A 25,593-nucleotide genomic window follows, 5' to 3' on the forward strand; every position below is an offset into this window, starting at 1 on the left:
TGAAGTATTAGCTTTTATTGTCTGCCTTGTTCTCCATACTCGGTACAATAATACCTGAGAGAAATATGGCCATATGATGCTGACTTTCGTTTCCCACTTTTCTTCCATTCCCCATGTTCGAACGCTATTCCGTCTACGTGTTAGCAAAGTCATGTTTGAAAAGTTCAAATGCTGGCATATGATGTGCTGACGACCGTGAAAAAAAAAAAATTATAAACACGTAATTTTCAGGGCCAACTCCGAGGGAAAAGGGGAAATGTTTATTGTACAAAAGGTTTTACGCCTTAGCTTTGGCTTTCCCCTTGCGCCCCTTCTTCGGCTTCTCCTCGCTGTCGTCGATGAACTCATCTTCGGCGGCAGCGGCGGCCTTCTTGCCTTTCTTCGCTTTGGGCGCAGCCTTCTTCTTAGGCTGACTGACATACTTGTCCTTCTTCAAATCCAACTCTTCCTCGTCATCCTTGGCTTCCTCGACGACCTCCTCTTCGTCAGATTCTTCAATGGCGTCTTCAATATCAGGCTTCTCTTTCGGGCCCTTCTTCGGCGCCACTACATTGCTGGCTTTCATGAATGGCATGGGGTGAGACCGTTGGTTGTAGAGACGTGTGAATGTGGCCTTTGTCTGTGTGTCCAGCTTGACCTTTGACTGATCCATAGGTCCAAGCCCTAATTCCATCATGGCATCGAAGTCATCACGTGTCAGATAATAGGAGTCCATGAAATCAATCACTTCATCCACGCTCTCCTTGCCGACATCTTGGAGTTGTCGGACTGACTTCTCCCATACCAGGGGCATGTATTGCTGCCGGATCTCATCACGATTACCGGTAGTGCGAAGACGCATATGGCCCTGGATTTCCTTGACGTAGCGAGACATTTTACCTACCCCGACGTTAGCATTCTATAAAGCTGAAAAAAGAGGAAATGGGGAATATAAACTTACCTTGCTTGCTGTTTTGTCCAAGCCAAGCTGTGAACTGGGGCCGTTCATAGCTGTTTCCAAACTGGAAGCTAGCCGGTCGGACAAAGCTGAATACCGCATGGGCCGGCATGAGACTCCATTGCTGTTGGGTCCCGTGGATCATGCGATCGACAAGGTCTCCATCACTGATACTCGAGGCCGCATTGTCCGCAAGCTCGAGGGCTTTCAATCTTTGCTCTGGGCCGTGGTGGTTATTGGCAAGAATGGGTCTGGTCCTGAGGTAATTCTCTTGGAGCATGAGATAGCTAAACTCGTGGTCGTTGAAGTAGAGTTCGATCTTGTCATTCAAGGTACTCGTCGAGCTTGGGGAAAACATCTGCGCGCTGAGTATTTTGCTCACAATGTCCCAGGGCTTAAGAATGATGTGCTTTTCCCATGCCTTTGACATCTGCTTGCCCTTGTCGAAATCCATATTCACCTGGTCAAGCTTGGCAGCGTAGAGCATATTGATAAGCTGCCGAATATCGGCATGTGTTCCTTCAATCAGACTATCCAAAACGGGAGGCGGGATTTTGAGTCCCTCTCGATAGCAGATTGTGGATAGTCGTGCGCGGATCTGCTCAACAGTCGGACGTCGGAACGGAATCTCAAACGTGACGTGGTCGAATGGCTTCATTTTTGGCAGCCTTCGCTCATTGCAGACAAGGATGATCGGAATATTGGTTTTCTTAACAATAGCAGCAACGGCTCCAACACCGCCACGGTCACCGGCAGACATACCATCAACCTCATCCATGATCAAGACAAGGTTGCGCTTCGCACTTTCGACCTTCTTGCCTTCACCCGCAAAGTAGCCCTGCAACGAAGTTGTGTCGAGGACACCCAATGTACCATTCTCTACGAGCTTCTTGCTTCTCGTATCACTGGCATTGGTTTCCACAATGTCAAACCCCTCGACTTTTGCCATGAGGTGCGCAGCTGTGGTTTTGCCAATTCCGGGAGGTCCGTGGATCATGACGGCACGGTAAATGCCTGATCCATCTTTGCCTGCATTCTTAAATCCGACCTTGGAATTTCTATGCCAGTTTCGTAGCCAGTTCTGGAGTTTCTCGACGGCGGCCTTGTTGCCGCAGATCATGGAAGCTGCTGTAGGCGCATACTTTGTGGTCCAGAGTTGGTCATCGACAGGAGGTGGGTAATCCGACTTCTTTGAAGGATTTGAAGTCTCCCCCTTTTTGGAAGTCTGCTGTGCATCCGCTTGAGCCTTCTCTTTCTTCTTTCGCTTCTCCTCGGCGTCAATTTCAGCTGCCATTGCCTTGACCTTCTCCTCCTCGGCCTTTTTCTTAGCATTGTGCTTTTCAGCGGCTTGCCCGGAACCTCCATTCGGGGGCAGGCGACGGATCAACTCAAAAAGACCGTCTTCGTTGATGGCCTTCAAATTGAATTTCTTGATGGTCTTGAGCTTCGACGGTCCAGCGTCACCACCCAAGACGACAAAGCTTGTTTTGGAGCTAGGAGCACCGGTAACCTTTCCACCATATCTTTTGACCAGCTCAGCGCCCTCATCTCGGCCCAGGGTTTCCAATACACCGGTAAACACGAAGGTCAACCCTGCCAAGCAGTTTTCTTCGCCCTGGGGTATATCCTTGGTACCAGACACAGGCGGAGTGCGAGATCGTTGACCACCAAAAGGCCATTTCTTGGGAGGTTCGTCGTCATTCTGTGCAGGAGGCTCGGGTGCCGTGACCAAGGGAATGCTGTCAAAGATGGCTTGGATCTGTGGGTTCTCGGGCTCTGATTCTTTCTTCTTCTTCGGACTGGCCTTCTTCTTCGCGGCCGGAGAGGCAGGAGCCTTGGTCGCTGGTGCTCGCTTCTTGGCAGGCTGGGGAGCTTCGTCTTCATCTTCGTCGATGACGGCCTTGCGCTTGCTACCTGCCCGTGGCTTGAGTTCAGCCTTCGGCAGATCTTCCATGATAACATCCTCGTTTTCCTCATTCTTGGCTATCTTCTTTTTTTGTGTTTTCTTAGAAGCAGCAGTGGCTGGCCTGACTTCAAGAACTTCGAAGTCATCGCCGTCGTCCTCACTGTCCCCCCCAGCGACATAGTCGTCGTCGCCCTTGCCGCGTGCCGTATATTCCGAGGCGAAAATGTCATCGCCGCCATGCTTTTCGTCTTCAATGACCCTTGTGTTCTTCTTGGCGGCTCGCGATGGTTTCACAGGGGTTTCGTCGACATTCTTCTTCGGGCTGGCAGCTTTGGGGGGAGCTTGGTCGGCTGTCGTAGAGCTCTTAGCCAGGTTTCCTTTCTTCTTGCTAGAAGCGAAGTAATCTGAGGTTGTCGTGGGCTCTCCCTTGGGTTCTTCAGGTTTCCTACACCAATATCAGTCAGTAAACTGCAAATGACACGGATGTGGGACAAAACGGGATTCGTACGATTGGCTCTTTGACTTGGTCTTCGGGGTCTCAGACTTTGCGGGTGCAAATTCCTCATCCTCATCACTATCATCCACCACCTTCCTGCTGTTACCTGTTCAATTATTAGATTCGGTGTTCAAGCTGTCAGCGTGGAGCTGAGTATCCTACGCTTCTTTCTTGCGGCGGAGGGATCCTGCATAGCGAAACCGATTTGTTAGCAACATTCAAGAGTAAGATGAAGGTGAGAGAAGCCTGCTTCTTTCATAGAGGCGACCCTATTAAGGTAGCAGAACTTACTTCCATCTTCGCGGGCTTCGCGGTCTCGCTGGAGCCTTGAGCGGGCTTGCCACCGAAGAAGCTCCTGATATCGGGCATGGTGTGTTTCTCCGGCCCTGCAAGTTACAAAGGCGTAGAAAGAAGAGAAACGCGATTGGGCGATGAAGTACAGTCGCAGGTCGCGGTTCCAAGTCGCCGCACGTCTCGGAGTAACGCGCCAGGGAGACGTGACAGGATGACTAATGAACGCGCTCACGTGACCACTTTCGTACCGATCAGGATTAGTGAGTTGGCACCGAAAAGTGCCGCTGGCCTGCGTAGAAGAACCACCGTCCGCGCCCATTGACATTCAGCTACCCCCGGTCACAATGGGTCCTCAGATGAAGCTTTTCGCGGGGCCCCTGTCGGCCTGCACCCGACCAACCTGTACGAATCTTTATTCACATTGGAATGTTCGCCGCGGCTCGAAACTAACTCTCTTGATACAGGCCTGTCGGGTCCGCTGGCGACCTTTTCTCTGGCGCGGTCCTTCTCGACTACCTCTCCCGCCCTTGACTGGCTCACTCCGAAGTTCGCCGAGAAGTCGAAATCGCCGAAAGGTCGCCCCCATGTCGCTACCGGTGGATCAACTCGCGGAACAACAGTGGTGTGGGGAGACTTTGGCCTCCGAATGAAGGACCATGACCGCCGGATGCCGGCCTCCGCTTTGAAGATTGCAGAGGAGACCATCAAGCGACGATTGCGAGGAATGAACTACAAGCTTTACAAGCGTGTCAGCGCCAACATTGGTGTGTACACCAAGGGTAACGAACAGCGTATGGGTAAGGGTAAGGGTAAATTCGATTACTGGACTGTGCGCTTGCCCGTGAGCCGTGTCGTTTTCGAGCTGAAGGGAGATTTGCACGAGAAGGTCGCTCGTGAGGCATTCAGATTGGCTGGTCACAAGCTGCCCGGTACGTTTGGAATCAACTCTTCCAGCACAAAATGTCGATTGATATAACTCATACTAATCATTAACTTTCAGGCCTTTGGGAGTTTGTCCGGAAGGACGACCCGCCGGTCGTTGGAATCACAAAACTTGGTAATGGTGTTACTCTCGACTCTCTCAAGCGCGCCCGCCGCAACCCTCCTCTGGGAACCAACGATCTCCAGAACCCGCCGCAAAGCGCCTCCTCCAGCACCTCTTCCACTCAATAAACCACCTCTACCCAGCATGATACCGGTTTTCATGTTTTCCAACGCTCGTGTTACCCTCTGTTGAATTAAGCTCCGACGCCGGAGCCAGGCCCATACCCCTGCTGTCTCCTGGCCTTTGCGGCTGCTGCATCGCCTGGTGTGTCGAATTCCAGATCCTCTGTACATTACTGTCAGCCTTTTATTGTCTTCCGGTGGCCACCAATCCCAGGACTGCCCGAGAAGATATTTTGTCTCTATATACGGAGTTTAGACACAAGGATATGTTTTGCATTTACCTTCGGATTCTTTGGAAATCCCCATTCCCAACTTTTGTGCCATGTTATATTCATCACCGCTTGCAGAAGAGTCGTTCGCGGCATCCGAGCTACCGCCGACTTTGCTTTCAGTATGGGCTGCTTTGCCTGCGGCCTGTTAGCCGTCTTTCGATGTCCGTAGCAAGAGTATCGGGTTATCTAGCCTACCGCCCAGCTGCCCAGTCTGTTTTGCTGGTGGTTCTGTATATATGCGGATGGACTCATATCTGTTCTTGAGTATTAGAAGGAACATATTCATGCATGGGAAAGCTGCTTTAGCCTGCTAGTCACATACTGAGTACTCTCCCCGCCAGGTTCAATATCAACTAGTCTGGGGTCGGTCATTTTGATAGTTTTTGCTTTTAGTTATCCTTGGATGTATTCAGATAAATCAAGAATAGTTGCACAAGCAGAGAATCGACAGCTATGTGCTCGGCAGATATTCTGGGAGGTGGTCGAGTGACGGTATGTGATGACGTAGGGTCTGGGGGGCAACCTTTCTGGGACCTCCGCCTCGATGCCCACCTCACTCTCAGGACTGCTCGCAATAATGCTTTAGTGAGTCGATCGCGTACTTCGTCAAGAATATTTCGTCATGGGTCTGTTGTTATGTATCTTGATGTGTTATGATTGATATGAATCCATTTTACTACTTCCAGAAGTTTCAAGGTAGCCGGGAAAATGCCAGTTCAACGCCAAATCCGTAAGTCATTTATATGCCTTCATGCGCCTGTAAAGAGTCCAAGGGGCAATCGAGCTCTGCAACTTGACCGAATAGCAAGTCTTCGGGGCTCATCAAGACAGACTCTACCCAGGTAGTGTACAATCGTCATTCATGCGCTATTTAAGTATTGGGGGTTCAGAGATCGATGCCCATTCCCATCAAGTAACTAGTTGTCAAGAGTTAGTGGCTAGTTTTGCCTTGGAATTGAACGTTTCAGGAACCTACCTTTCATAGATGCGCATGAATTTGGCCACGAAGGCTTCGAGGTGGAAGATTACTTTCTACATTGGTTAAGTCATGTTAGTAACGAAATCACATTTTCGGACAGTTTTGTACCAGCACTCACACTTCCCAGCTTAATTCGGTGTTCATAGAAAGCAGACCACTTAATCACATCAGGCTTGAGAGCATCGTCGACACGCGCGACAAGCTTGAAAGTCAAAGTCTGCGAACGAACATTCGTCAATATCACGTATGATCCACAGCATGTGTGAAGACCAATTGCTTACCTTGAGGATAGTACTCGGGGGAATGCAGTGAGTCAAAAGGTCATAGAGGCGGGTGCGCACCTCCAACAGACGAGCGGGTGACCGATCTGCCAGAATGTCATCGGCTGTCACTTGAATCACAGCCTCCCAATCCGGGGGCGGAATCAAAGTCTTTTCTGTGACTTTCTCACTACAGGGCCATACCGGTTAGTATTTGTGGATTCACAAACAGCGGGAAATTGAACACTCACTTCTGCGCGTAGATGGACTCAAACATGAGAAGTGCCCGACGTAGATTACGTCCACTCTCCTTCGCAATTCGCTTGTTCAATCCATCAACTTCAGTCCAGCCCTCTTTCTTCGCAGCAATCCGTAGTGCAGAGCAGATATCGTTTTCGGAAGGTGCAGCAACCCTGACCAGCAAAGTCCTCGACCGAATCGGAGCAATAATGTTGGATGTGCTGTTGGCCAAAAGAATCAAGCGGAGGTTAGGACTATATTTCTCCATTGTTCTTCTCAGCGCGGCCTGGGCATCGCGCGTGAGGTGATCGGCTTCGTTAATCACGACCACCTTGAACCGCTGTTTCGCTGACAGATCCACCTGCTGCGTCTGAGCCACTTCTTTGAGTAATTCCTGGATAACGACTCGGTCGTAGTTTCCGACATCGGCGGGAGTAATCTCGAGGTGGTAGACGGAAGAGACGATGTTAAATTCTAGTTTGCGGTTGCTGGTGGTTTGGAAAACTCGGGCGTCGATCTTGATCTTTTCCACACCCGGGCCGTACAGTTCTTTCAGAGTAGCGATAATGCGCGTCTTTTTGCCCGCGCCAGATGGACCATAGACCAAAAGATGAGGGAAATCTCCGCTCTGGGCCTATAGAGAATCGGTCCGTTAGCATCAGCTCAACTCGCACCCAAGACAGTTGTACAACACTCACCAAAGACCGCAGGCGGTCTGAGAGCTCGGGGTGATATGAAAGCGAATCAAGCGTCCGCGGACGCAGCTTATCGACGAGGAGCGCCATTGTAGTCCTGGATGCCGAGTGGGAAGTAGCTGGAGGTTGAGTGGAAAATGCGGGCTGGGGAGAACGCGTACGACGCGCGCCTAATTAATTGTTGGTCCGTGCACGGCACTCGTTTCCTATCGTCTGATATCTACAAAAACTTGAGGGTAGCATTTCAACCAAACAGTTCGTTACAGGACGGACGGGAGTAGTACAATTTTACATCGTTGTATGTACAATACTGCATTCCAATCAAAACTGAAGGATCCCCATAACTCCGAGTTGTATGATACAGGCACAATTCTTGAGGAGATGAGATGGTGTCGAGGAAGTCCAATGCGGAGCAATTATGAGCTCCTTTCTATGGTAACGAAACACAAATGCTGAACAGTGGCAGTCCACTTTCAAAGGTCGCTTGCGGTTGGGATCTTCGAGCCGCACATCATGATTGAATGGGCTTCAAAACGCCATTGTCGTCATATCTCGCTTCTGTTATGTGTCAGTCCAGGGTTCAAGATCAATCTTCTCGTAGGAAAGAGTCTCTCACTGAAAAATGTGTATGACAGAGTGATGGTGTCAATTCCCTTCATGTTCGGGTCCGTAGCAAAGTCCGGATCGATGTAGAAGAAAACAGGCATATCCACGGATTCTCCAGCATTGAGCTTCTGTTCTTCGAAGCAGAAACATTGAATCTTGCTGAAATAAGGCGCCACTTGGCCCGGAGTCACGCTGTACGTAGCGACTCCAATGATATCATTCGGGCCTTTGTTTGTAGCCGTGTAGAAGGCCAAGGCGGTCTCGCCAGGCAACACTCGCACTTCTCTTTGCTGTGGGGTAAACTTCCAAGGCAGCACGTCGGAAACGGATCCGTTAAAGGTAATGCGGAGGCGGCGGGAGTCTGTAACGGGAGTCACGCGCGAGGCAGTATCGCCGTCTCCGGTACGATGGGTGAGGATGGGCTGGCCGCCCCAGCCGGTTTGCTGGCAAATCTGCGATTGAACAAAGAGGTCAGTTCCAGTTCCAAAGGTCTGTCTGTAAATTGGGTGGATATTTGGGTGCTGCGAACCATTTTGTAGAGGGGAACCGATCCATAGGCAAGCGCGACGGTTCCGAGGATGAGACTAATGGTATAATACCTAACAAGAGTCCAGTCAGCTCACTAGCTCTCAAACATTTCAGAAACCTTAACTCACATGGTAGAGGTGTTGCGCTGCTGCGATTGCGGCGTGTTAAACGGTGCTGCGGAGGCATGGCGGCGTTCTTGAAGGAAGGAATTCCTTGAGAAGTACCTCCTTTCTGCATGGAAAAGTCCCTTGTGAATATACGTAGGCCGTTGCGGAATGTTCCCTGTCGGAGAACACCGCCCTAGTGAGGGGAAAGTCCTGGAAAACATGGTTTTGAGGTTTGAGTCGAATTGCGGCGTCGATCATGCGGCCCCGACATAACCAATTGGTTAGCTCGCATGAATGGCACGTGACACACACACCTATAGCGGACGATAATCACGTGCTCTGTCACTCTATCATGAAATCTTAAAATCTATTCTACCAGCATTGACTGATTTATCAGTCGGATACATCTCGTAATAGTATCAGAAGCAATTTGGAGCATTTATTGTATTTTGTAATACCCCAAAGAGCTACCTTAGGGCATTGCGTTATTTAAATAGTAGACATTCGATACCTTAAAAAGTCCTGTCTAATATGTCAAACTGATCAGCCATCGTCTTCAACAAGCTGGTTCCATAACTCAGTTGGTTAGAGTGTGGTGCTAATAACGCCAAAGTCGAGGGTTCGACCCCCTCTGGAACCATTCTTTTTTTTTGGTATGTCGGGCATCAGTATTAGGGCCGCTCTCAAGATTCCACCCAGGACTTAAATGGAACCTGCCCACCCACATCTACGTCTCGGGGCGCTCATCTCGCGAGATAATACCAGTAACAATTATTTATGAGCTGTTTCTGGAAAACACTCGTCATAAATTATTTTATCATGTTTCAATTGGTATTTTGGAGTATGCGGAACACATAAGTTCGTTGCTTGGCGAATCGACTCCCGGCGTTGAATAGAAGTATGATGATACACATATTAGAAGAATAATGATAAAACAAGCCATCCCTCCACCACCAAATAATATCATAATAATACAAAAGGACAGGGCAACTCTGTCGTCAGTTGCTCATAATGGGAAGAGTCTAGTTCAAAACGCCAGCAGTAATACGTCCGAAAACTCCTCGGACCATGCTTGGCCTTTCACGAAGACAGGTCAGGAGAATAGCAGCACTTATGGCAAAGGCGATGCGTTCGCGGTACTGGTACTGTCAGGAAGGAAGTACTGTTAGAATCGCGTGACGGTTCCGAAAGTTGACCAAGATCCGCCGATGCTTGGAAGGGTAGTTCGACTGTGTGTAACCCACGCAAGTTGGCAGAGGCGAGGATTAAACATACCTTTTTATCATACAACCGTGGCAACACTGTGGCTGCTGCCCGGGGTGCCACGAATAGAGCCAGCTCTTGACGCTTCCGCGCCTTTTCAACCAGGACGCTCCAACCACACATGAGGCACCCTGCCCCGACACAGAGTCCGGAATCCCACATGAGTGGAGTGATAGTTTTCTGGTCGAACACCTTGGGGCCAATTCGAGTGCGGGCTAGGCACACGCCATAATAGAAAAGACTCACAAAGGAGGCCAGGAAGGCCGATGACTGGGCGGCATCAGATATGGCCCGAGTGAGGACGGCAGGGCTCTTCATCCCCCGTAAACGTAGAACTATCTGCAATGGGATGTAGGTTGCACAGGCAAATTTGAAGGTTCTGGCAAAGCGGAACACCGCGTGCAGCTCGCAACTGGGACCGCAGTCCATGTGTACCATTTCGCACGGAATCGGGACTGTCTTGGCTGGGTCTCCCCATTCCTCAGGCCAATTGTAGTCTCTGCACATCGCTTCCAGAAGAGGCGCTTGGCCTGTATCCTTGCCGTATACAAAGACCCCTCGACGAGCACGGCGTAGAGCCTCGATCAAGCGGGAGTCGACCTTGGCCACCTCCCCAATCCATTTCTCGTACGTCCGTGGCAATCTTTCCGGTAAATAAAACCATGCCCACATGACTATAGCTGCACTGGTTGCAAAAGCCCCAGCGTCTGCCAGTCCAGGGGCCAGGGATTCCACATAAGTCCATCGGTTCTGTGATTTGCGATGATTGCGCCAACGACTCCATGCTATGCAGGAAATCACGTCTATAGCCCTTGTGACCGTGAAAAGAGTGAGGTCCATTGTCCTCCCGACCAGCTCTGGGCGTAGAGGCCGCTCGAGGGCATTGGCCGGCGCATCATCTTGGCCAGCGGACGCTTTGGCGTCGTTATGATTCTGTGAAATGCCCCGGGTCTTATTCAAGAGTTGGAAGCTGAACCATGCCGAGAGGAATGCCGTGACGAACTGGATCAAACGACGCAGGCGCAGGGACAGTCGGATGTCACCCTTTGCGTGACGAGCTACGAACGAGACACAGACCCGATACAACAGCACCGGGAGGAAAGTTGAGCCTCCGACCAAGGCAGCGCAAAACGTTGGGAAACTGTGGGCACGCAGAGGCCCAGCCAGAACATGGATCAGCTGTAAGGTTCAGGGTCAGCCTGAGCGGTGTTTCGACGCAACCACAGAGCGACTGTAATTTGAGCACGGGGATGGGGATAATTTCGCGGGCTGCTCAAAAAAGCGACTTGCAACGTACCTCGCGAAGTTTTTGAGATGTGTCCCAGTCTCTCCTTCCGAATCGCCGGGCGTAAGAGACGAGTTTGGGAGTGACCGCGGAGAGATATCCTAAAGCGTATGCACGAAGTATACTGGAACCAGGGTCAGCGAACGGTTTCTATTTTTTCACGCATGTTTCCCACGGTTGCTGCCACGGCCGTTCAATCGGTAGGGGATCAGGGACACTTACGGTTTAAGGATCCGGGCCCTAAAATGGCTGTCACGGAGACTCAGCTGGATGGCAGGATCCATCGCGCCGGTAACCATGTCCTGATCCGCGGGGGAAGCGGATAAGCATCCCAGCCGGCTCAACGGCGTGCCAAGTCTTTTTCAGGCCGGGATCAGGGTAGGATTCTGGGGGAATCACCAATGGGACAGGCAGGGGAGAGATCTCATTCAACAGACTTTTGAGTGGGCAACCGAGAAAATCGCAACTGCCCGAAAATTGGGTAGTATTGTCCGGGACCGAGAGAGGGTCTCTTTGGGGGAGGGTGGGGAGCAGCAGCAGCCTTGACCGTGCACGATCGGTTATTTTTTGCTTTGCGCGTCGCCTATGATCAACCGTGGATCTGTGTAACAGGATAGGGTATGTATAGCATCGGGTGCACGACGAAGAGCCTCGGTCCCGGACGCGGCAGCAGTCCCCGCAACGCCTGGAAGGAATTCAGGGGCAGGAGGGGGTAGATCATCGAGTATGAAGTCAAGGGATTTGCGGGGCGGTGGTGGACCACGGATGTCGACTGAATAGCGAGGCCAAAAGAGGGAAGGACCGAGATGGATGGACGAACTAGCACAGACCCATTCGAGGCCAGCAGCAGTGCAGCAGCGCAGCAACAGCCATGCAGCTGTGCAGACGCAGCCATGCAATCTGGCAGGTGCGAGGGTACCGACTGTACGGGCTGTAACGGACAACCCGACCTCGGGAGGCTCGAGGCTCGCCGTACCGCAGGCGTGCGGCTGGGACGGGCCCTTCTTACCGCAGCGGGACTGGTACGGTACCGTCATTTTGGTATTGCCGTTACGTCACGCGACCGCGAAATTTGCATGTGATCCGAGGCCGAAATGGTTGCGTTGCGATGTTGACGATGAGGCGCTCCACACACTCTTTCCCCAGCTTTCTTTCCTCTCGTCATCTTCAGCAACTCCATCGCCGAGTCCTCGATTCTGGTTCTTCCCTTTATTTGGCCGCTCCCGGCTGCGTGTGGCATCGGACAAACATCGGTCGACTCCATCGGGGCCTGGATTCACTTCACCATCTTATATACCACGGACGAAAGTCTTTCCCCGGATTATCACAAGGCATGAGCGCTCAGTCTCAGTCCACGCTGCTCTTGATCCTTCAGAGCAACCACGTCTGACCCAACCTTGTCCTTCGGTTCTCGTCTCCCCTCGACTTCCCACTCGACTTCTGATGCTCGTGACAATGAATGGACCCGGTCCCGAAGTACATACGGGGCGAACATCCCCACCATCCGCTGGCCCTTTTGGATGTAAGTGACGACGATCGGCGTCTCATGAAGAGTGTCCATCCCCTCACTTGCTGTGAATACAAAAACTAACCTTCCCTCTGCAGACTCCTTCCTTTCCCCAATGGATACCCCATTCGAGCAGGCGCCCGCCCTTCCCCCGGGTCCCTCGTTGCTGGACGACCACGAATCAAACATGCTCGACAACTTCTTTACCACCATGAATGCCAACAACTTCTCCAATGACTTCTGGTTCCGTGGTGCCCAGGACAAGTCGTCCACCGGGATGCACTTTGACTGGACCAGTGAGCTTCCTCCAACCTTCGAGGGCTCAACCACCTCGTTGTCGCAGCCATCCTTCCATCACCAGGCCCCGAAGCCTGGCATGATGGCCGGCAACGGCACCGGTCCGGATCTCTATGCGGCTGCCTCGATGCTATACCAGAACGGCATCAACGGGGCTGAGATTGGCTCTGCGCTGGCGCAGCAGGCATTCTCCGGTCAGCCTCTTTCCCCCCACGCCCGCCGCAGCTCACACCCTGTCGGCAATGCCCATGCGTCTAGTTCCTCGCCGGCCAGAGCCCAGCTCCCGACGGGATTCCATACGTCCGAGATGCTCTTCGATGTGCGGGACCCCATTCCGGAAGACCAGCACCCGTCTCGGAAGGTGCGTGGTCTGCACTGGGGATCGGATAACAGCTTCATGGATCAGGGCTACATCGCCCCGCCTGATCAGCCTGACATGGAAACCCGTACCCGGGACCTCCTCGAACACCTCGACTGCTTCGAGCCTCAGGCCAGCGCGGCCAACACCCGACCGACCACCCCCGAGCGCCTCGCGGCCGCCCACGCCCACATTGCGACTCTCCGCAATGCCGACAGAGATGATCCTTCGCAGCCGCGGAAGCGTCAGCGCATCATCAAAGAAGGCGAGATCCCATCGGACGAGGAGGATACTCGACTGGTTCGAAAGTCCCGAACTCCCAGCAACGCCAAGGTGCGCCGCGCCTCGACTGCTACCAACTCATCCGGCAAGGCACGGGTTACCCCGAGCAGCAAGAACGCCCGCGAGAATCTCTCAGAGGAGCAGAAACGAACCAACCACATTCTCTCCGAGCAGAAGCGTCGCAATCTCATCCGTCAAGGCTTTGATGATCTCTGCTCTCTCGTCCCCGGACTTCGAGGCGGTGGCTTTAGCAAGAGTGCGATGCTTACCCAAGCGGCCGACTGGCTTGAGGAACTTCTTCGCGGAAATGACATCCTGCAGAGCCAACTGACGGATATGAAGGGTATCAACGGGCTGGTTATGCCACGATGATTGGGGCTGATCCCCTTATCTTCCTCTGACGTGACCACGACCTTATGATTTCATTTCTTTCCCTTGAGCGGTACTGGCGCATTTTCTGGGTTTATAGCGGTTGGGTGGGTGGATTGGTTTTGAAACGCACTCTGGTAAGTGGGCGTTAAGTTCTAGGCATGATACCATTTCGTTTTCGTGGGTGGCGGGTTTGCTGGATGCTTCTTTTTTCTATAGGGTAGTTTTCCCTTGCGTTTGCAATTTCGTTGCCAGGCTGGATACGTGCTTCCATGGCGTCTGGATAGTTGATGCCATACATAGTACATAACATGAGCTCGACGACGATGTATCTACATTCATCGATATACACCTGAGCTCTGATTTGAAAGAGAGCCAAAATACATCCCCGCATGCATGTATGCCTACTAGATTGCAGTATAGAATCATTTTAGAATAACACAAATGACTCATATATTATCAGGATTTTGATGTGGCAACTTGAGTTGTTCTCATGGCGTAGTAGGATTCTGACAAATGCTGTACATGTTACTAGGTATTGCTCGACTAGGGGACCTTTCTCAGTGTACCTCGCCTAGTTGATCGACGAACGAGGACCCAGAAAGGATACCGCTCAAGTATACCTTTGGAAGCACACATTCGTGGATGTTGGAAGTTGATTGCTGATCCGATGCCTTGTTCAGATTGACTCGGTCAGATCCGGGACCACGGGGTCGGATGGTCCCGGTACATCGCGTGTTTTGACCTTGATTTGCTTTTGGCTCTCATGCTACCGAGGGTATAATCTGTATCTTGCTGGTCGTCGCAGATCCTAGGAGCGGTCAAACTAAGGTTAGAAATTTTCGAGACCTGATCGTCATTTTCTGACTTAGGGATTTCGTCGGTATTCTGTAGCCTAGGGTCGTAAGTGATAAAGCCGCACTGGGGTAGTGTATGCGTCTTGCTTTTGCATAGTTCACTGCCCCGGTGTGTTATTTGGCGCCAGACATGATTGAAATACACTAATATCATCATAATGCTTGGCCTCCTGGAATTACTAGTAGCTTATGTTTTACACCCGAGGATATAATTTGAAAAGCCACACATCGACCTTCTGTAGGATCACCAAGTTAACATCTTGGCTGGTACTTTTAACTATTGACAATACGGACTGGAAATCTGATACAATGTATAGAAACATTAACTCGCTTACGGTCGTATGAACCAACTACGAGAATTCATTTTGGGGGAAGGTTTTCCATGTAAGCCTCGGCGATAGCTGAACAAAGAGTAATTCGAATAAAATCGAACAACGAGGTATCAGGAGCAACAAGAACTTTCTGGACTCTCAAGGGATAGGTATATCGAGCTGGTGGGGTTATAAACAATTTCGCTGATGTTAATTCTGGCGTCGTCGTTCTTGGTTGCTGGGCGCGGACCGCTTTGTTGTGGCCGACGCGCCTCGACTCCGCATGCCGACATTTCTCCAACTTTCCAACTGCCCACCGGCTTCACGTCCCAACACCACCGACTCTCCCAAGATGCCCCCTAAACGGAAGCGCACGAACGACGATGAGAATCAGGACGAAAACGAGAGCAAGCGCTATGCCCACCTGAAACCACAAGTCCGTCGCGTGCCCGAGAAGACCATCAAGGCGAAATGGTCTACCCTCCCCGAACCTGTTCAAGAGAAGGTCCGCGAACTGTTTCATTCGCTTGAGCGACCGGTGATTGTGCGCAATAAAAATGAGCAGAAGCGCATCGAAGCGCAGAGTGCGGTGCAGGCTGTAGTTCGCAAGTACGTGCCCCCGTCCCGAGAGCCGTTGGGCTATTACCCCCCGTGCTGCGAACTTGCAATTACCGCAAGGAGCCATGAGATGATGTATGCTAATCTCTTCGCCACTGTTTAGCCTTGGAAAGCGACTTCCACGGATGCCCTTCCCGCCCATCACCAAGGATTCCAACTTCGACTACGAGTCTGCGCTGAATGAACATGTTTGTTACCCCGATCGCCAGTGACGAATGTGTACTGACTCATTCTGCTAGCGATCGCTGGAAGCCAATTTGGCTACCATAAACGACAGTATTGAACTCCTCAAGTCCGAGATTGCGAAAGAAGAGGTTCTCCTTGCCAGTGAGAAAGAGTCGTTACAAGATATGGAGAGGAATGCGAAAAGGGCAGTGGCGGAGCGGAAAAGACAAAAAAAAACGTAAGGCAGACTACGCTTGCTAGAATAACTTGAATTACTTGGCTAATCGCGTTCTGCTCTAGGAACATCCTGTCCTCCAGCAGCTGGACGACCTGCCGCCAGTTCGAGATGCGCAGTCCTCGGAATTCACCCTGGCGGACACGAAAACCAGTCATGTATCGCTAAATGAGGTATGAAATGCCAGACGGTGTACTTGAAACTGACGCGCTAACACGTTGATTAGCTGGACGACGACCCCGAAGTCCAGGGGTTGATGAAGCAACTGCATGGACATCTCCAATCTATGCAGAGCAATACAGCCCCGCTGGCAGGGCTGAGAGACGCGATTACCCGATCACAGGCGGCATTGGACTTGTATTCGAACGATTGAGCGATGGCTTGGTCCACCTACCATGACTAAACCAGCCACGAAAGATGCAAGGCGGAGATCTTCTACTCCGCGTATATACTACCAAGAGGCACGTGGGAACGCTGGAGGATGGAAGTGCTCAACAGGATCGCGCCCCGAGGCCAGCCACAAGAACCCTGCCGCGTGCTCAGATCTCCCCGCTACATGTGAGCCCGCATCGCCCAAATCCCGCGACGGGGGTCTTCTTACAAGGCGGCCACTGTTCGAGCAGTGGATGCGCAAGGCATGGGCGATCATGCGCCGTTGGTAAGATGCCGGGACTCCACTCCACGGCATTTGCCCTGCGGTCCGATCAACCTCGGTCTAGAGGAACAAAGCCATTGCGGGGACAGTCGAGACAATGAGAATATCTGAAACCATTTGAGTGCACCGCGCTGGCCAGGCCAGCCCCGTAAGCATGTAGAAATCGACCGTCCCGCGGGTGTTCGGTGGCGGAGGAACAGAAGGATCGGGGAACCCCATGCGGAGCAGGTCGGAGGGGTGACTCCGCTTTCTGGGTGCCCCAAAGAACTCAACTTGTTCCTCTGCCAACACCCTACGCCAATGTCTGCAGGCAGCCATTTCGCCCGGCCCTAGTGAGCACAGCATTTCCGCAATGACAGAAAAGAGCACGCAGTCCGACAAGGCCGCCAAGTCCAAGGGCGATGCAGGGAAGGATGCGCGCGCAAAGGACTCGCCAGCAGCATCTGCGGTCAAGTCCGAAACCATCGGCAGTCACGCCAGTCCGAAGAAGCGCCGCAAGGTCAATCACGGTGAGTTTCCGTTCGCGTGCGGCATGCGGACATGCGACAGGGATCGCGGTCCCAGCTACGCTGTCTGCGCCATCGCGATAGGTTGGGAGGGGTGGACGCTTCGAAGCGCGGTGCTAACGGTTCGCCTCATTTGCAGCTTGTGTCTACTGTCGTCGCTCGGTAAGTCCTCGACTTCAAAACTGCCCCGGCGCGCACCAGGTCGTTCTCCGCGGCACCTTCTTCGGCGCCTGGTGGTCCCTTGGTGCTGGTGGGGGCAGACGAGGAAAGATCTATTTGAGGAAATCGCATTGCTAACTGACGGCCGGTGGTCGCGTGGGACAGCATATGACTTGCGATTCGGTACGACATCTCCCCCGTTTGCTTGCGGAATTCCCATCCATTCAGTTCACCCGGTGGCCCTGTGCGGCCGGTTGCCAACGCGGTTGCGAGGTAGGAGAATCTGCGTGCTGACCCGTCGTTTCTTCGTGTAGGAACGTCCTTGCACCCGATGTATAAAGCGCAATATCGGTCATCTGTGCCATGACGAGCCCAGAGAGCCCACGAAACGCCGTGATCCTGATAATTCGGCTGCGGACGAGGAAGGCTCGTCCAACAATGATCTAGTCACCGTCTCAGGAATGCCTCGGAGTGTCGACGTCTCGGATGCTGCCGGTCAGCAAATCCTCCCCGACAGTGCGATCGGAATGCCGCCTTCCACGGTACAGCCGGGGAACATTACTTCCTCTGGTGGGGGCCTTGATGCCAATTCCCAGTCCAGTAAGCATCCGAAGTGTTGGTTTCGTGGTGGCCGCCGCTGACTTGCGAATACTAGTGATGGCGTACAATGACTGGATGGGCGGACAAAACCAGTTCCAAGACATGCACTCGCTCCATCCGTCGTACATGTTCAATGCGCCCGAAGTCACCAACGAGTACAACTTGCTGGGAGATTTCCTCAGCAATAGTCTGTTGGATGATGGCGCGATTTTCCCGGACCAAAACATGCAGGGCATCTACTCGGATCCTTCATTGATCAACTCCGTGAACAACCTGAATGTGCCCAATGGCATGCAGCAAACTCAGCTTCTACCACCCGCCCAGAACCAGACGCCGCAGGGTGACTCGATCCAGCGCCCGACATCGACCGTCGGAAACGACAAGGCACGCGAGACATACTACATGACCGCTGCAGATCCCTCGGGCTCCGACCCACCTGAGGAGCGCATGAACAAGCTTCTCAAGGCGAAGTATGATGCCGGTCTGCTGAAACCGTTCAATTACGTTAAGGGGTACGCACGCCTGAACCAGTACATGGAGAAGAATATGCACCAGTCATCTCGGCAAAAGATCCTGCGGCAGCTCGACAAGTTCCGGCCCAAGTTCCGGGAGCGCATGCAGAGTCTGACCGATATCGAATTGATTCTTGTGGAAATGTGGTTCGAGCGGAGCCTTATGGAGTACGACCGTGTGTTTGCCAGTATGGCGATCCCCGCTTGCTGTTGGCGACGAACTGGCGAGATCTTTCGAGGCAACAATGAAATGGCACAGTTGATTGATGTTCCGATTGAAAGTCTGCGAGATGTGAGTAAAAGGATCTGACTAGCGAGAACTCACAGACTAACTTTTTGCCAGGGTAAACTCGCAATCCATGAAATCATTGTTGAAGACCAGCTGGTCAGCTATTGGGAGAAGTTCGGGGCCATTGCCTTCGATAATACCCAGAAGGCAATGCTCACCAGCTGTACCTTAAAGAGCCCCAACCCCAATGCAGCAGGTGAAGGCATCCCCTGTTGCTTTTCATTTACTATTCGACGCGACAACCACAATATGTAAGAGCCTTCAAGCGCTAAACACGTCTACAGTGACAGATGCTAATTATCGTATAGCCCGTCTATGATTGTTGGAAATTTTCTCCCTACGCAAAGGATACACAAGTAGTCGGAAGCCCCAGGTGCTGGCTGATTGTGTTCCTGACGTTTATTAGGTGTCCAAGGCTTTGTTTGAGTGATAAATTGGGACTGATTTTTTTAACAAAAAATTGTGGCATTTTGGTTTGCATTCTTGACTATACTGATTATATTGATTCCCCGAGGCTGGAGGTGTGTCCTTTGCCTGAAAACCATACGAGTGTACAATACTCAGTTATTACCTTGAATTTATTCGTATCTTTAATATAACTCTAGATTGAGAAGAAGGTAATAATGATAGATTGTTGGTAAAATATGGCTATGAGACATGATCTAAGCTGACTCAAGTAATATGGGTATCATCAGAAGGAGGAGAATGAGGTTATATCAGCAAATGAAGAGGGAAGAAAGTCTTCCACCCGTGTCGTGGGTAGAGACAAGAAAGGAAGTGAAAGAAAGGAATTGTAAAAATGGAAACAAAAAAAGAAAGAAAGGGATGGTGGAAATTCACCGTCAAGTCGGAAGATGGGGATAGATGAAAAGTCAAGCGAAGGGAGAAAATGCAACGGCATGGCATCTTAAGAGCCAGACTGCCGGTCAAAACACAACACCTGCAATGCCATATTGGAAGACGTTTTCAAAGCAAAGAAAGGAGGCTTCAAAAATGGGTAAAATATGTCAGATTTCCCCATCCCCCTCAGCAGGTAGAAGTTCCATGTGAAGGTAAGATTCATTCGTCTGCGTTGGCATCGAATGACCGACTCCTCGAAACCTCTCGTGGGTTCTTCTGGCGCAGAAGCGGAGTTGACGGCGCATGACGAGGGTAGTGAGGAGATCGGGAGGAGACGGAGGAATAGCTAGGCTTCCGGTCCAGATCCTTGCCGCTACTGTCTGTCTCCGTCTCTGCGCTTTCATCGCTGTTCATGGCACGTGAGTTCACGGCGCGAAGAGTCAGGTTCAGTTCTCGTTCGAGCTCCTTCTGAGCCAGGACGGGTTGGCTAGAGCCGTTGAGCTTCTTGCGGTATGCTCGTAGTGTCCGACATACTTGCTCGGTCGACATCTCTAGGCTGCCAAACTCGGTCCGGTGAGATGCCTTGGCGCGAGATCGGAAGTCCGAAGAGATGCGCCGGCTGGTGCCCCGCGTGCTATAAGTCTTTTTGGAGACTGGAGGTTTGGATTTAGGGCTGACTGGAGATGGAGATCGGCGACTTGACTCGGTGGGTGAACGGCGATTAGGAGGAGATGGAGTATCGGCCAATGAATGATTTTTGAGGTTGGAGGGCGTGAGAGAAAGTTTTGACATCTTTCGAGTCAAGGTCGGAGAAAGATCGCGCACAGGCGTGGGAGTTCCCAGAGGGCTTGGATTATCAGGTCGCTGGAAGCCAGCTAGTTCACTCCGGGAAAGGACTTTCCGAAGAGGAGGTTTGGCAGCTGTCGCCTCCTTCATAGGGCCGTCTTCGTCCCGACCATTCTGTAGCATTTCGGGGGAAGACTGTGGCTGAACAGATAGATTCCAAATCATCAAGATCCCATCGATACCAGCCGAGACCAGGTTTCGCTTAACAGCCGATCTGTCGGCGCCATCGTCACTCTCTTTTCCTTCTAGGAGCATTGCGTCGCTCACGCCCTCGGTGTGACCGAACTCTCCAGTGAGCAACTGGTCTCGTTCCAAATCATACACCCGAATAGACTTGTCGGTGCTAGAAACACCAAGTAGTAGCTTCGGACTTTGACCAGGATTTCCAGAAGTCACAGTCAAGGCGCTCATAATCACGGCATCATTAGTTTCTGAGTCCGATGCTTTGAAACAATGGAGCTGCCTTCCAGATGGAATATCGAACTTTGAAATGCAACGGTCCATGGTCGAGACGTAGAGCATATTGGAGTCATCCGGGCAGAAGGTCATAGAGACAGGGGAAGCTTTGAGAGTGATGACCCTGGTTATCAGGTAGGCAACCGAAATTGCGCCATCTTCCTCCCGCGTGGCACGGTCCCGTACGAGAATGGTGCGGTCTGCAGAGCATGAGAGCAGTTTCTCACCATCGTTCATGAACATTAGTTGGCCCACAGCGCCAACATGTTCGTCCATGGTCTGAATTAAACCCAGGTTAGATTCGGCTTTTTGGAAGAGCTGCACCATGCGATCTCGTCCAGCGCTTGCGATCAAACAGTAGTCTTCAGTCGAATGAATAGCAACGTCGGTGATTTCGGCTCCATGGGCGCGGACATCGTTGACGTTTGTCCATGGCTCGCGGGTGTAAAGTCTGTAAAGCCAGTATCAGGAAACATATCCTTGTTAGAAGGGCGAGGTGAACAAACCTTAGGACTCCATATTTGTCCCCAGAAACGAACCATTCTGCATTCTCCGAAGCTCTGAGTACCTTCAGGTCATTTGCCACATCTTCGGCCTCGGAATTCTGCTCCAGGACTACTGTTTTGGAATCCAGGCATTTACCCTGTGAATCCCAGAAGATCACGGAGCCATTGCGGGACCACGTAAAGAAGTTTGCCGAGAAGTCGGATGCGTTCAGACGACGAATACCCAAAACCGGGTCTCGGTGGGCGGGCATCGATGTGTCCCCATGCTCCTGCTCACCATCCTCGCGCAAACCCTCAATAGGGTAGATATGTATCTCGCGACTTGCCTCCACTGTGACTAAGTGTGAGGAAAGAGAGCCCATACAGGTGATTGCGGGGATCCTATTCTTCTTGTCTACCACGATCTTGTCCAAACGTGCTGGTGACATCGGAGTTGATGCGGCTGAGGAACGCAGTGTCTCAAATGAGATTCGTCGCATTTTCCTGCCGTGGCCCCCCAACCAGATTAATTCTCGATCGAAGTCCACCGTCAAAGACGTGATGGCGAACCCAACCTGTGTGACCAGCTGCAGTTTCTGAGACCCTTCCCGGTCATCGAGATAGCACACGGCACCGGACTCTGAGCCAACAACGCCCTCTTGGTCGGAGATACTACTTGCGCAGCTGAAAGTGTTGTCGCTCAGTTGACCCAGCAAGCAATTCCGGCCAGAAAGAGCCTTTGGTGCCGGGTTTGGAGATGGGGCAGTGCCATCCACATTCAAACGGGATTTTGTAGGCGAGACTGGTCGGATTGATGGAAGTTTCCATACCTTGACATGACGCACTCCAGCCCTAAATAAGAGGTCAGCTAATGGTCGCAATTGAGGATTGGCTGAGGAAGATATACGTAACCAAGGACTGGCCGACCCAGCACATGTCCCGAATGAAGGCCGTGCATTTGTTGGCGGAGTGGATTTTGGCTGATCCATTCTTGAGGTTGATTGCCCAGATGAACAGAAAGCCATCATTCACATTACCCAGGGTTGCCAAATACTGTGAATCAGGGCTGAAGGCGAGGCTTCGTACGCCAAATGTGTGGTCGGTAAGGATAGAAAGAGGGACGTCGGGTAATGCGTCTCGTGCGGTTGAAAAGATCAGGACTCGAGGATTGTAGCCGGTCTGGTCATTGTCAGGAATTTTTTTGGTGTCCAAGTAACAGATCACATGTAGGAATTGCTCACCTCTCCTACCGCCAAAAATCTCCCATTGGGGCTGATCGAGACACTGGTAACAGCCTTGATCCTTTCCCTGGAGGACCATGCGCGCGGGCTGCCACTGTCGCCCACCTCGCTAGACGGCGACCCATTGGGAACATTGAGGTGCGGATTGGATCGGATATGGGACAAGGATCGAGATTTGTGGTCGGGGGTAGCGGGTGGGGTGGCTTGGTTGTAGAAGGAAGTCGTCGGGTTCACGCTCGTCGCTGAAGGGCGAGCGCGGAAGAAGCGCTGGCTCAGATTGGCCTCGTCGTCCAGCTCAGCGAGGACGGCCGCGGACCCGGCGCACAAGGCGAAGCTTTTGCTCTGGTCGTGGCTGGAGAAGCCATTGGGGGTGGTTGTAGTCGTACCGATGACCGTCTGCAACGAAAGCGAGGACTGGTGTGAGGACTTGCTCGGCGATCGACTCGATGTGCCTGGGCGCAGAACGGGGGAGTTGGAGGGGGTGATCTTCAGGGAGGCGCCGGCGAGCTTGCTTTTAGCGCTAAGCGGCGCGGTAGTAGCCATTGCCTCGGGGGACTGCGACACTAATTCAGAGTCCCCTGAGCGCGCAGAGTCAGTTGTCCATGCGCGGGCGCATTCGTATGCAGCTAAGGGGTGAGGTGGAATTGAGGTTGGGGGAAGGTTGAAAGTGTGGAGGGGGAAAAGCGAGGTGGTGGGGAAGGTGGCTGGTCGACAGCTCTGATCAAAGCTTCCACTTTAATTCTCCCAACCTTCTCTGCGGTCCCACAGATCGGACGGCGAAGTTGATCTGGTAGGAGGAAAAAAATCCAAACGGAGGGGTATCACAAACATGGAGCTCATTCCACGCTAAGACTGATGATCATTCCAGACGATCAGGAATCCGAACCCTGGATTGCCAGCCGGCCCGCGTGGGGAGACATCCACGTTCTCGATTTTGGATCTTCGAGTCACGACTAACCCATAGAGATTCTGGGAGCTGATTCATTCTCTATCGGAGTGGTCTTTCACAATGAACTCCAGGGCAGCTGCCTCGTACAGATCGCGAGACACTACTACTAGTAGTTAGCTGAATCCCGAGATGAACGGTGGGTCGTGATCCAAGCACCAAGCTAAGCGCCGCGCGAGATCCGACCCCAGCGCGGATTTGGGAAGATGGCCAGGCTGGAGGGTCAAGGGTAATGGTGTATGGATGATTTCTTATGGTGCCTTGTGGCTGTCCCTAAGGGCTTCCAATTAACACATGTAGCGTAAAAATATCCCAGGTCCTATTAACAAGCTATATATCTGACCTCTGCAATTTCAAACGAAATGTCGGGATTTGAGCCGATGGTGATTTGGGCAGGAAACAAGATGGGCTCATGTGTATAAATAAAATTATCAATAGAATTCGCCCAAGCTCTCTTAATCACCAAACAGCATCATTTGATCTTTGTTGTCGCGTCTTGTTTTGGCTCCACGCGTACCGATTTTTAGTTATACTTCCCAGACTGCCTGACATCGAAGCCTGAGCCCCGAGGCATCAACATACCTATCTTATCGCCACCGGAAGTAAAATGATTTCAACCAGTTCAACCAATTTGCACGGCATCTCAAAGCTTTCGAGTTTCTCAGTCTTGCCGGTTTTCTGGGGCTCTCAATAATCATTGTCTCGCTCGATCCCATTGCGCCGTGCAAGTCTTTGGCACTGATCCAGAGGATCACTGCGATGGTTCTCCAATGCGCAGCCTCCGCTAGAATGGCCTTGCCAACGGTGCTGCGCAGTGTCTTCCGTTCGGAATTGACCTGTGACTTGCGCTCTTCTCCAGTTCGCCAGTGGACTCGGCCTTTAAAACAGGCTCAATGCCCCCGACCTTTTACTTCGACCGCGCGGTTTGATCAGTCGCAGAACGAACAGCCACAATCGAGCAACCCAGTGTCGGACACCCCTTCTCCTCCTGAGTCATCTACGTCCAACCCTGCGACACCATCCGATTCGTCGGCGCTAAAGAAGGCCAAAAGAGACAAAACTAGCGGACAGGAAAACAAAGACAGGAAAGGTGGCCGCGATGGGAAGAGGTCTACAGATCGCAAAGAATCCCGGAAAGCAGCCGACAAGGACAAAAAGCACGACGCGGCGAAGAAACAGCCCAAGAAGCCCAGAAAGCCAGAGCCTTGGGAAATCCAGAAAGATGCCTTGGAAAAGAAGTTCCCGACCGGCTGGAACCCAGCCAAGAAGCTGTCCCCCGATGCGCTGGATGGAATTCGACATTTGCATGCGACCGCCCCCGACCAATTCACCACAGCCGTTCTGGCTGACGAGTTCAAGGTGTCTCCAGAAGCAATTCGTCGCATCCTGAAGAGCAAATGGCGCCCGAAAGAGGAAGAGGTCGAAAAGAGACGCGCTCGATGGGAGAAGCGACACGAACGAATCTGGACCCAGTTGGTCGAGCTGGGTCTGCGCCCACCGACCCAGCGTTCGCGGGAGATGGCCGACAGCAATGCATTGTATGAAGACGAGAAGAAACCATAATCGGGAGGTGCATTGGCGCTGAACATAAATGTATATTAGTCAAACATACCTTCCATCTGTGATGGTTGTCTATAGAGCGAGCGATTCCCCATTCTGACCTATACTACGAAGCTTGGAGCAATCCAACTGTGCTTTTGTACATTCCAGATTTCTATGATTTAGGTAGTGAATCCAATCTACTAGAATCATCATCGATGGTAATTCATCTCTTGCATTGCCATCGCGCCGTCCAATTCGTGCCTAGAAGTTTGGTCGAGTGCAACGGCGCGGGAGCTCTCCGCAAGTCGACGGGGCTGGGAAGCGCGGAAGTGTGGAGGCGCCACCACGCAACTCCCTCCGCCTCGGCCAGCACATGGTTTCACTCTCGACCGCGTCCGCCGCCAGCATGCCCCAGTCCATTTGACAGCATGTGGACGTCGGCACATCCTCTGAAGCTCCATCTCAACCGTCTCTGAACTGTC

General features: G+C 52.1%; 11 protein-coding genes across 11 annotated transcripts; 5 read left to right on the forward strand and 6 right to left on the reverse strand.

Moving 5' to 3' along the window:
* Positions 1-277: 277 nt before the first annotated feature.
* On the reverse strand, positions 278-3,708 carry N7532_000715 (replication factor C subunit 1; the record flags this gene model as incomplete). The annotated part of the gene is made up of 5 exons (XM_056613219.1): positions 278-879; positions 941-3,288; positions 3,352-3,445; positions 3,502-3,526; positions 3,631-3,708. 5 exons carry the CDS (start codon positions 3,706-3,708, stop codon positions 278-280), a joined length of 3,147 nt encoding a protein of 1,048 aa, XP_056480443.1.
* A 269-nt stretch (positions 3,709-3,977) lies between these two features.
* Positions 3,978-4,806, forward strand: N7532_000716 (mitochondrial 54S ribosomal protein uL16m; the record flags this gene model as incomplete). The annotated part of the gene is made up of 3 exons (XM_056613220.1): positions 3,978-4,035; positions 4,098-4,562; positions 4,634-4,806. The coding sequence occupies 3 exons, from the start codon at positions 3,978-3,980 to the stop codon at positions 4,804-4,806; spliced, it is 696 nt and encodes a 231-aa protein (XP_056480444.1).
* A 65-nt stretch (positions 4,807-4,871) lies between these two features.
* Positions 4,872-5,444, reverse strand: N7532_000717 (uncharacterized protein; the record flags this gene model as incomplete). Its single annotated transcript, XM_056613221.1, has 4 exons — positions 4,872-4,963; positions 5,082-5,207; positions 5,268-5,326; positions 5,395-5,444. The coding sequence occupies 4 exons, from the start codon at positions 5,442-5,444 to the stop codon at positions 4,872-4,874; spliced, it is 327 nt and encodes a 108-aa protein (XP_056480445.1).
* A 514-nt stretch (positions 5,445-5,958) lies between these two features.
* On the reverse strand, positions 5,959-7,336 carry N7532_000718 (replication factor C subunit 5; the record flags this gene model as incomplete). Its single annotated transcript, XM_056613222.1, has 6 exons — positions 5,959-5,989; positions 6,049-6,104; positions 6,170-6,268; positions 6,333-6,501; positions 6,563-7,185; positions 7,250-7,336. 6 exons carry the CDS (start codon positions 7,334-7,336, stop codon positions 5,959-5,961), a joined length of 1,065 nt encoding a protein of 354 aa, XP_056480446.1.
* A 421-nt stretch (positions 7,337-7,757) lies between these two features.
* On the reverse strand, positions 7,758-11,319 carry N7532_000719 (cytochrome c oxidase assembly protein; the record flags this gene model as incomplete). Its single annotated transcript, XM_056613223.1, has 8 exons — positions 7,758-7,804; positions 7,863-8,304; positions 8,382-8,451; positions 8,509-8,680; positions 9,536-9,632; positions 9,763-10,929; positions 11,048-11,159; positions 11,258-11,319. The coding sequence occupies 8 exons, from the start codon at positions 11,317-11,319 to the stop codon at positions 7,758-7,760; spliced, it is 2,169 nt and encodes a 722-aa protein (XP_056480447.1).
* A 276-nt stretch (positions 11,320-11,595) lies between these two features.
* N7532_000720 (uncharacterized protein) lies at positions 11,596-12,072 on the reverse strand (the record flags this gene model as incomplete). Its single annotated transcript, XM_056613224.1, has 1 exon — positions 11,596-12,072. The coding sequence occupies one exon, from the start codon at positions 12,070-12,072 to the stop codon at positions 11,596-11,598; it is 477 nt and encodes a 158-aa protein (XP_056480448.1).
* A 418-nt stretch (positions 12,073-12,490) lies between these two features.
* Positions 12,491-13,851, forward strand: N7532_000721 (basic helix-loop-helix domain-containing protein; the record flags this gene model as incomplete). Its single annotated transcript, XM_056613225.1, has 2 exons — positions 12,491-12,557; positions 12,641-13,851. 2 exons carry the CDS (start codon positions 12,491-12,493, stop codon positions 13,849-13,851), a joined length of 1,278 nt encoding a protein of 425 aa, XP_056480449.1.
* A 1,517-nt stretch (positions 13,852-15,368) lies between these two features.
* Positions 15,369-16,407, forward strand: N7532_000722 (uncharacterized protein; the record flags this gene model as incomplete). Its single annotated transcript, XM_056613226.1, has 5 exons — positions 15,369-15,625; positions 15,738-15,822; positions 15,874-15,948; positions 16,100-16,207; positions 16,261-16,407. The coding sequence occupies 5 exons, from the start codon at positions 15,369-15,371 to the stop codon at positions 16,405-16,407; spliced, it is 672 nt and encodes a 223-aa protein (XP_056480450.1).
* Positions 16,408-17,041: 634 nt separating this feature from the next.
* On the forward strand, positions 17,042-19,115 carry acuM (gluconeogenesis transcription factor RDS2; the record flags this gene model as incomplete). The annotated part of the gene is made up of 5 exons (XM_056613227.1): positions 17,042-17,664; positions 17,731-17,954; positions 18,010-18,758; positions 18,810-19,006; positions 19,064-19,115. 5 exons carry the CDS (start codon positions 17,042-17,044, stop codon positions 19,113-19,115), a joined length of 1,845 nt encoding a protein of 614 aa, XP_056480451.1.
* A 699-nt stretch (positions 19,116-19,814) lies between these two features.
* N7532_000724 (WD40 repeat domain-containing protein) lies at positions 19,815-23,166 on the reverse strand (the record flags this gene model as incomplete). The annotated part of the gene is made up of 4 exons (XM_056613228.1): positions 19,815-21,348; positions 21,404-22,234; positions 22,290-22,561; positions 22,624-23,166. The coding sequence occupies 4 exons, from the start codon at positions 23,164-23,166 to the stop codon at positions 19,815-19,817; spliced, it is 3,180 nt and encodes a 1,059-aa protein (XP_056480452.1).
* A 1,192-nt stretch (positions 23,167-24,358) lies between these two features.
* On the forward strand, positions 24,359-25,132 carry rrg9 (mitochondrial ribosome assembly protein RRG9; the record flags this gene model as incomplete). Its single annotated transcript, XM_056613229.1, has 1 exon — positions 24,359-25,132. One exon carries the CDS (start codon positions 24,359-24,361, stop codon positions 25,130-25,132), a length of 774 nt encoding a protein of 257 aa, XP_056480453.1.
* Positions 25,133-25,593: the final 461 nt, after the last annotated feature.

Source organism: Penicillium argentinense (genome assembly GCF_028826775.1).
Source record: "Penicillium argentinense strain IBT 30761 chromosome Unknown utg000001l_segment0_segment0, whole genome shotgun sequence".
Classification (NCBI taxonomy): domain Eukaryota; kingdom Fungi; phylum Ascomycota; class Eurotiomycetes; order Eurotiales; family Aspergillaceae; genus Penicillium; species Penicillium argentinense.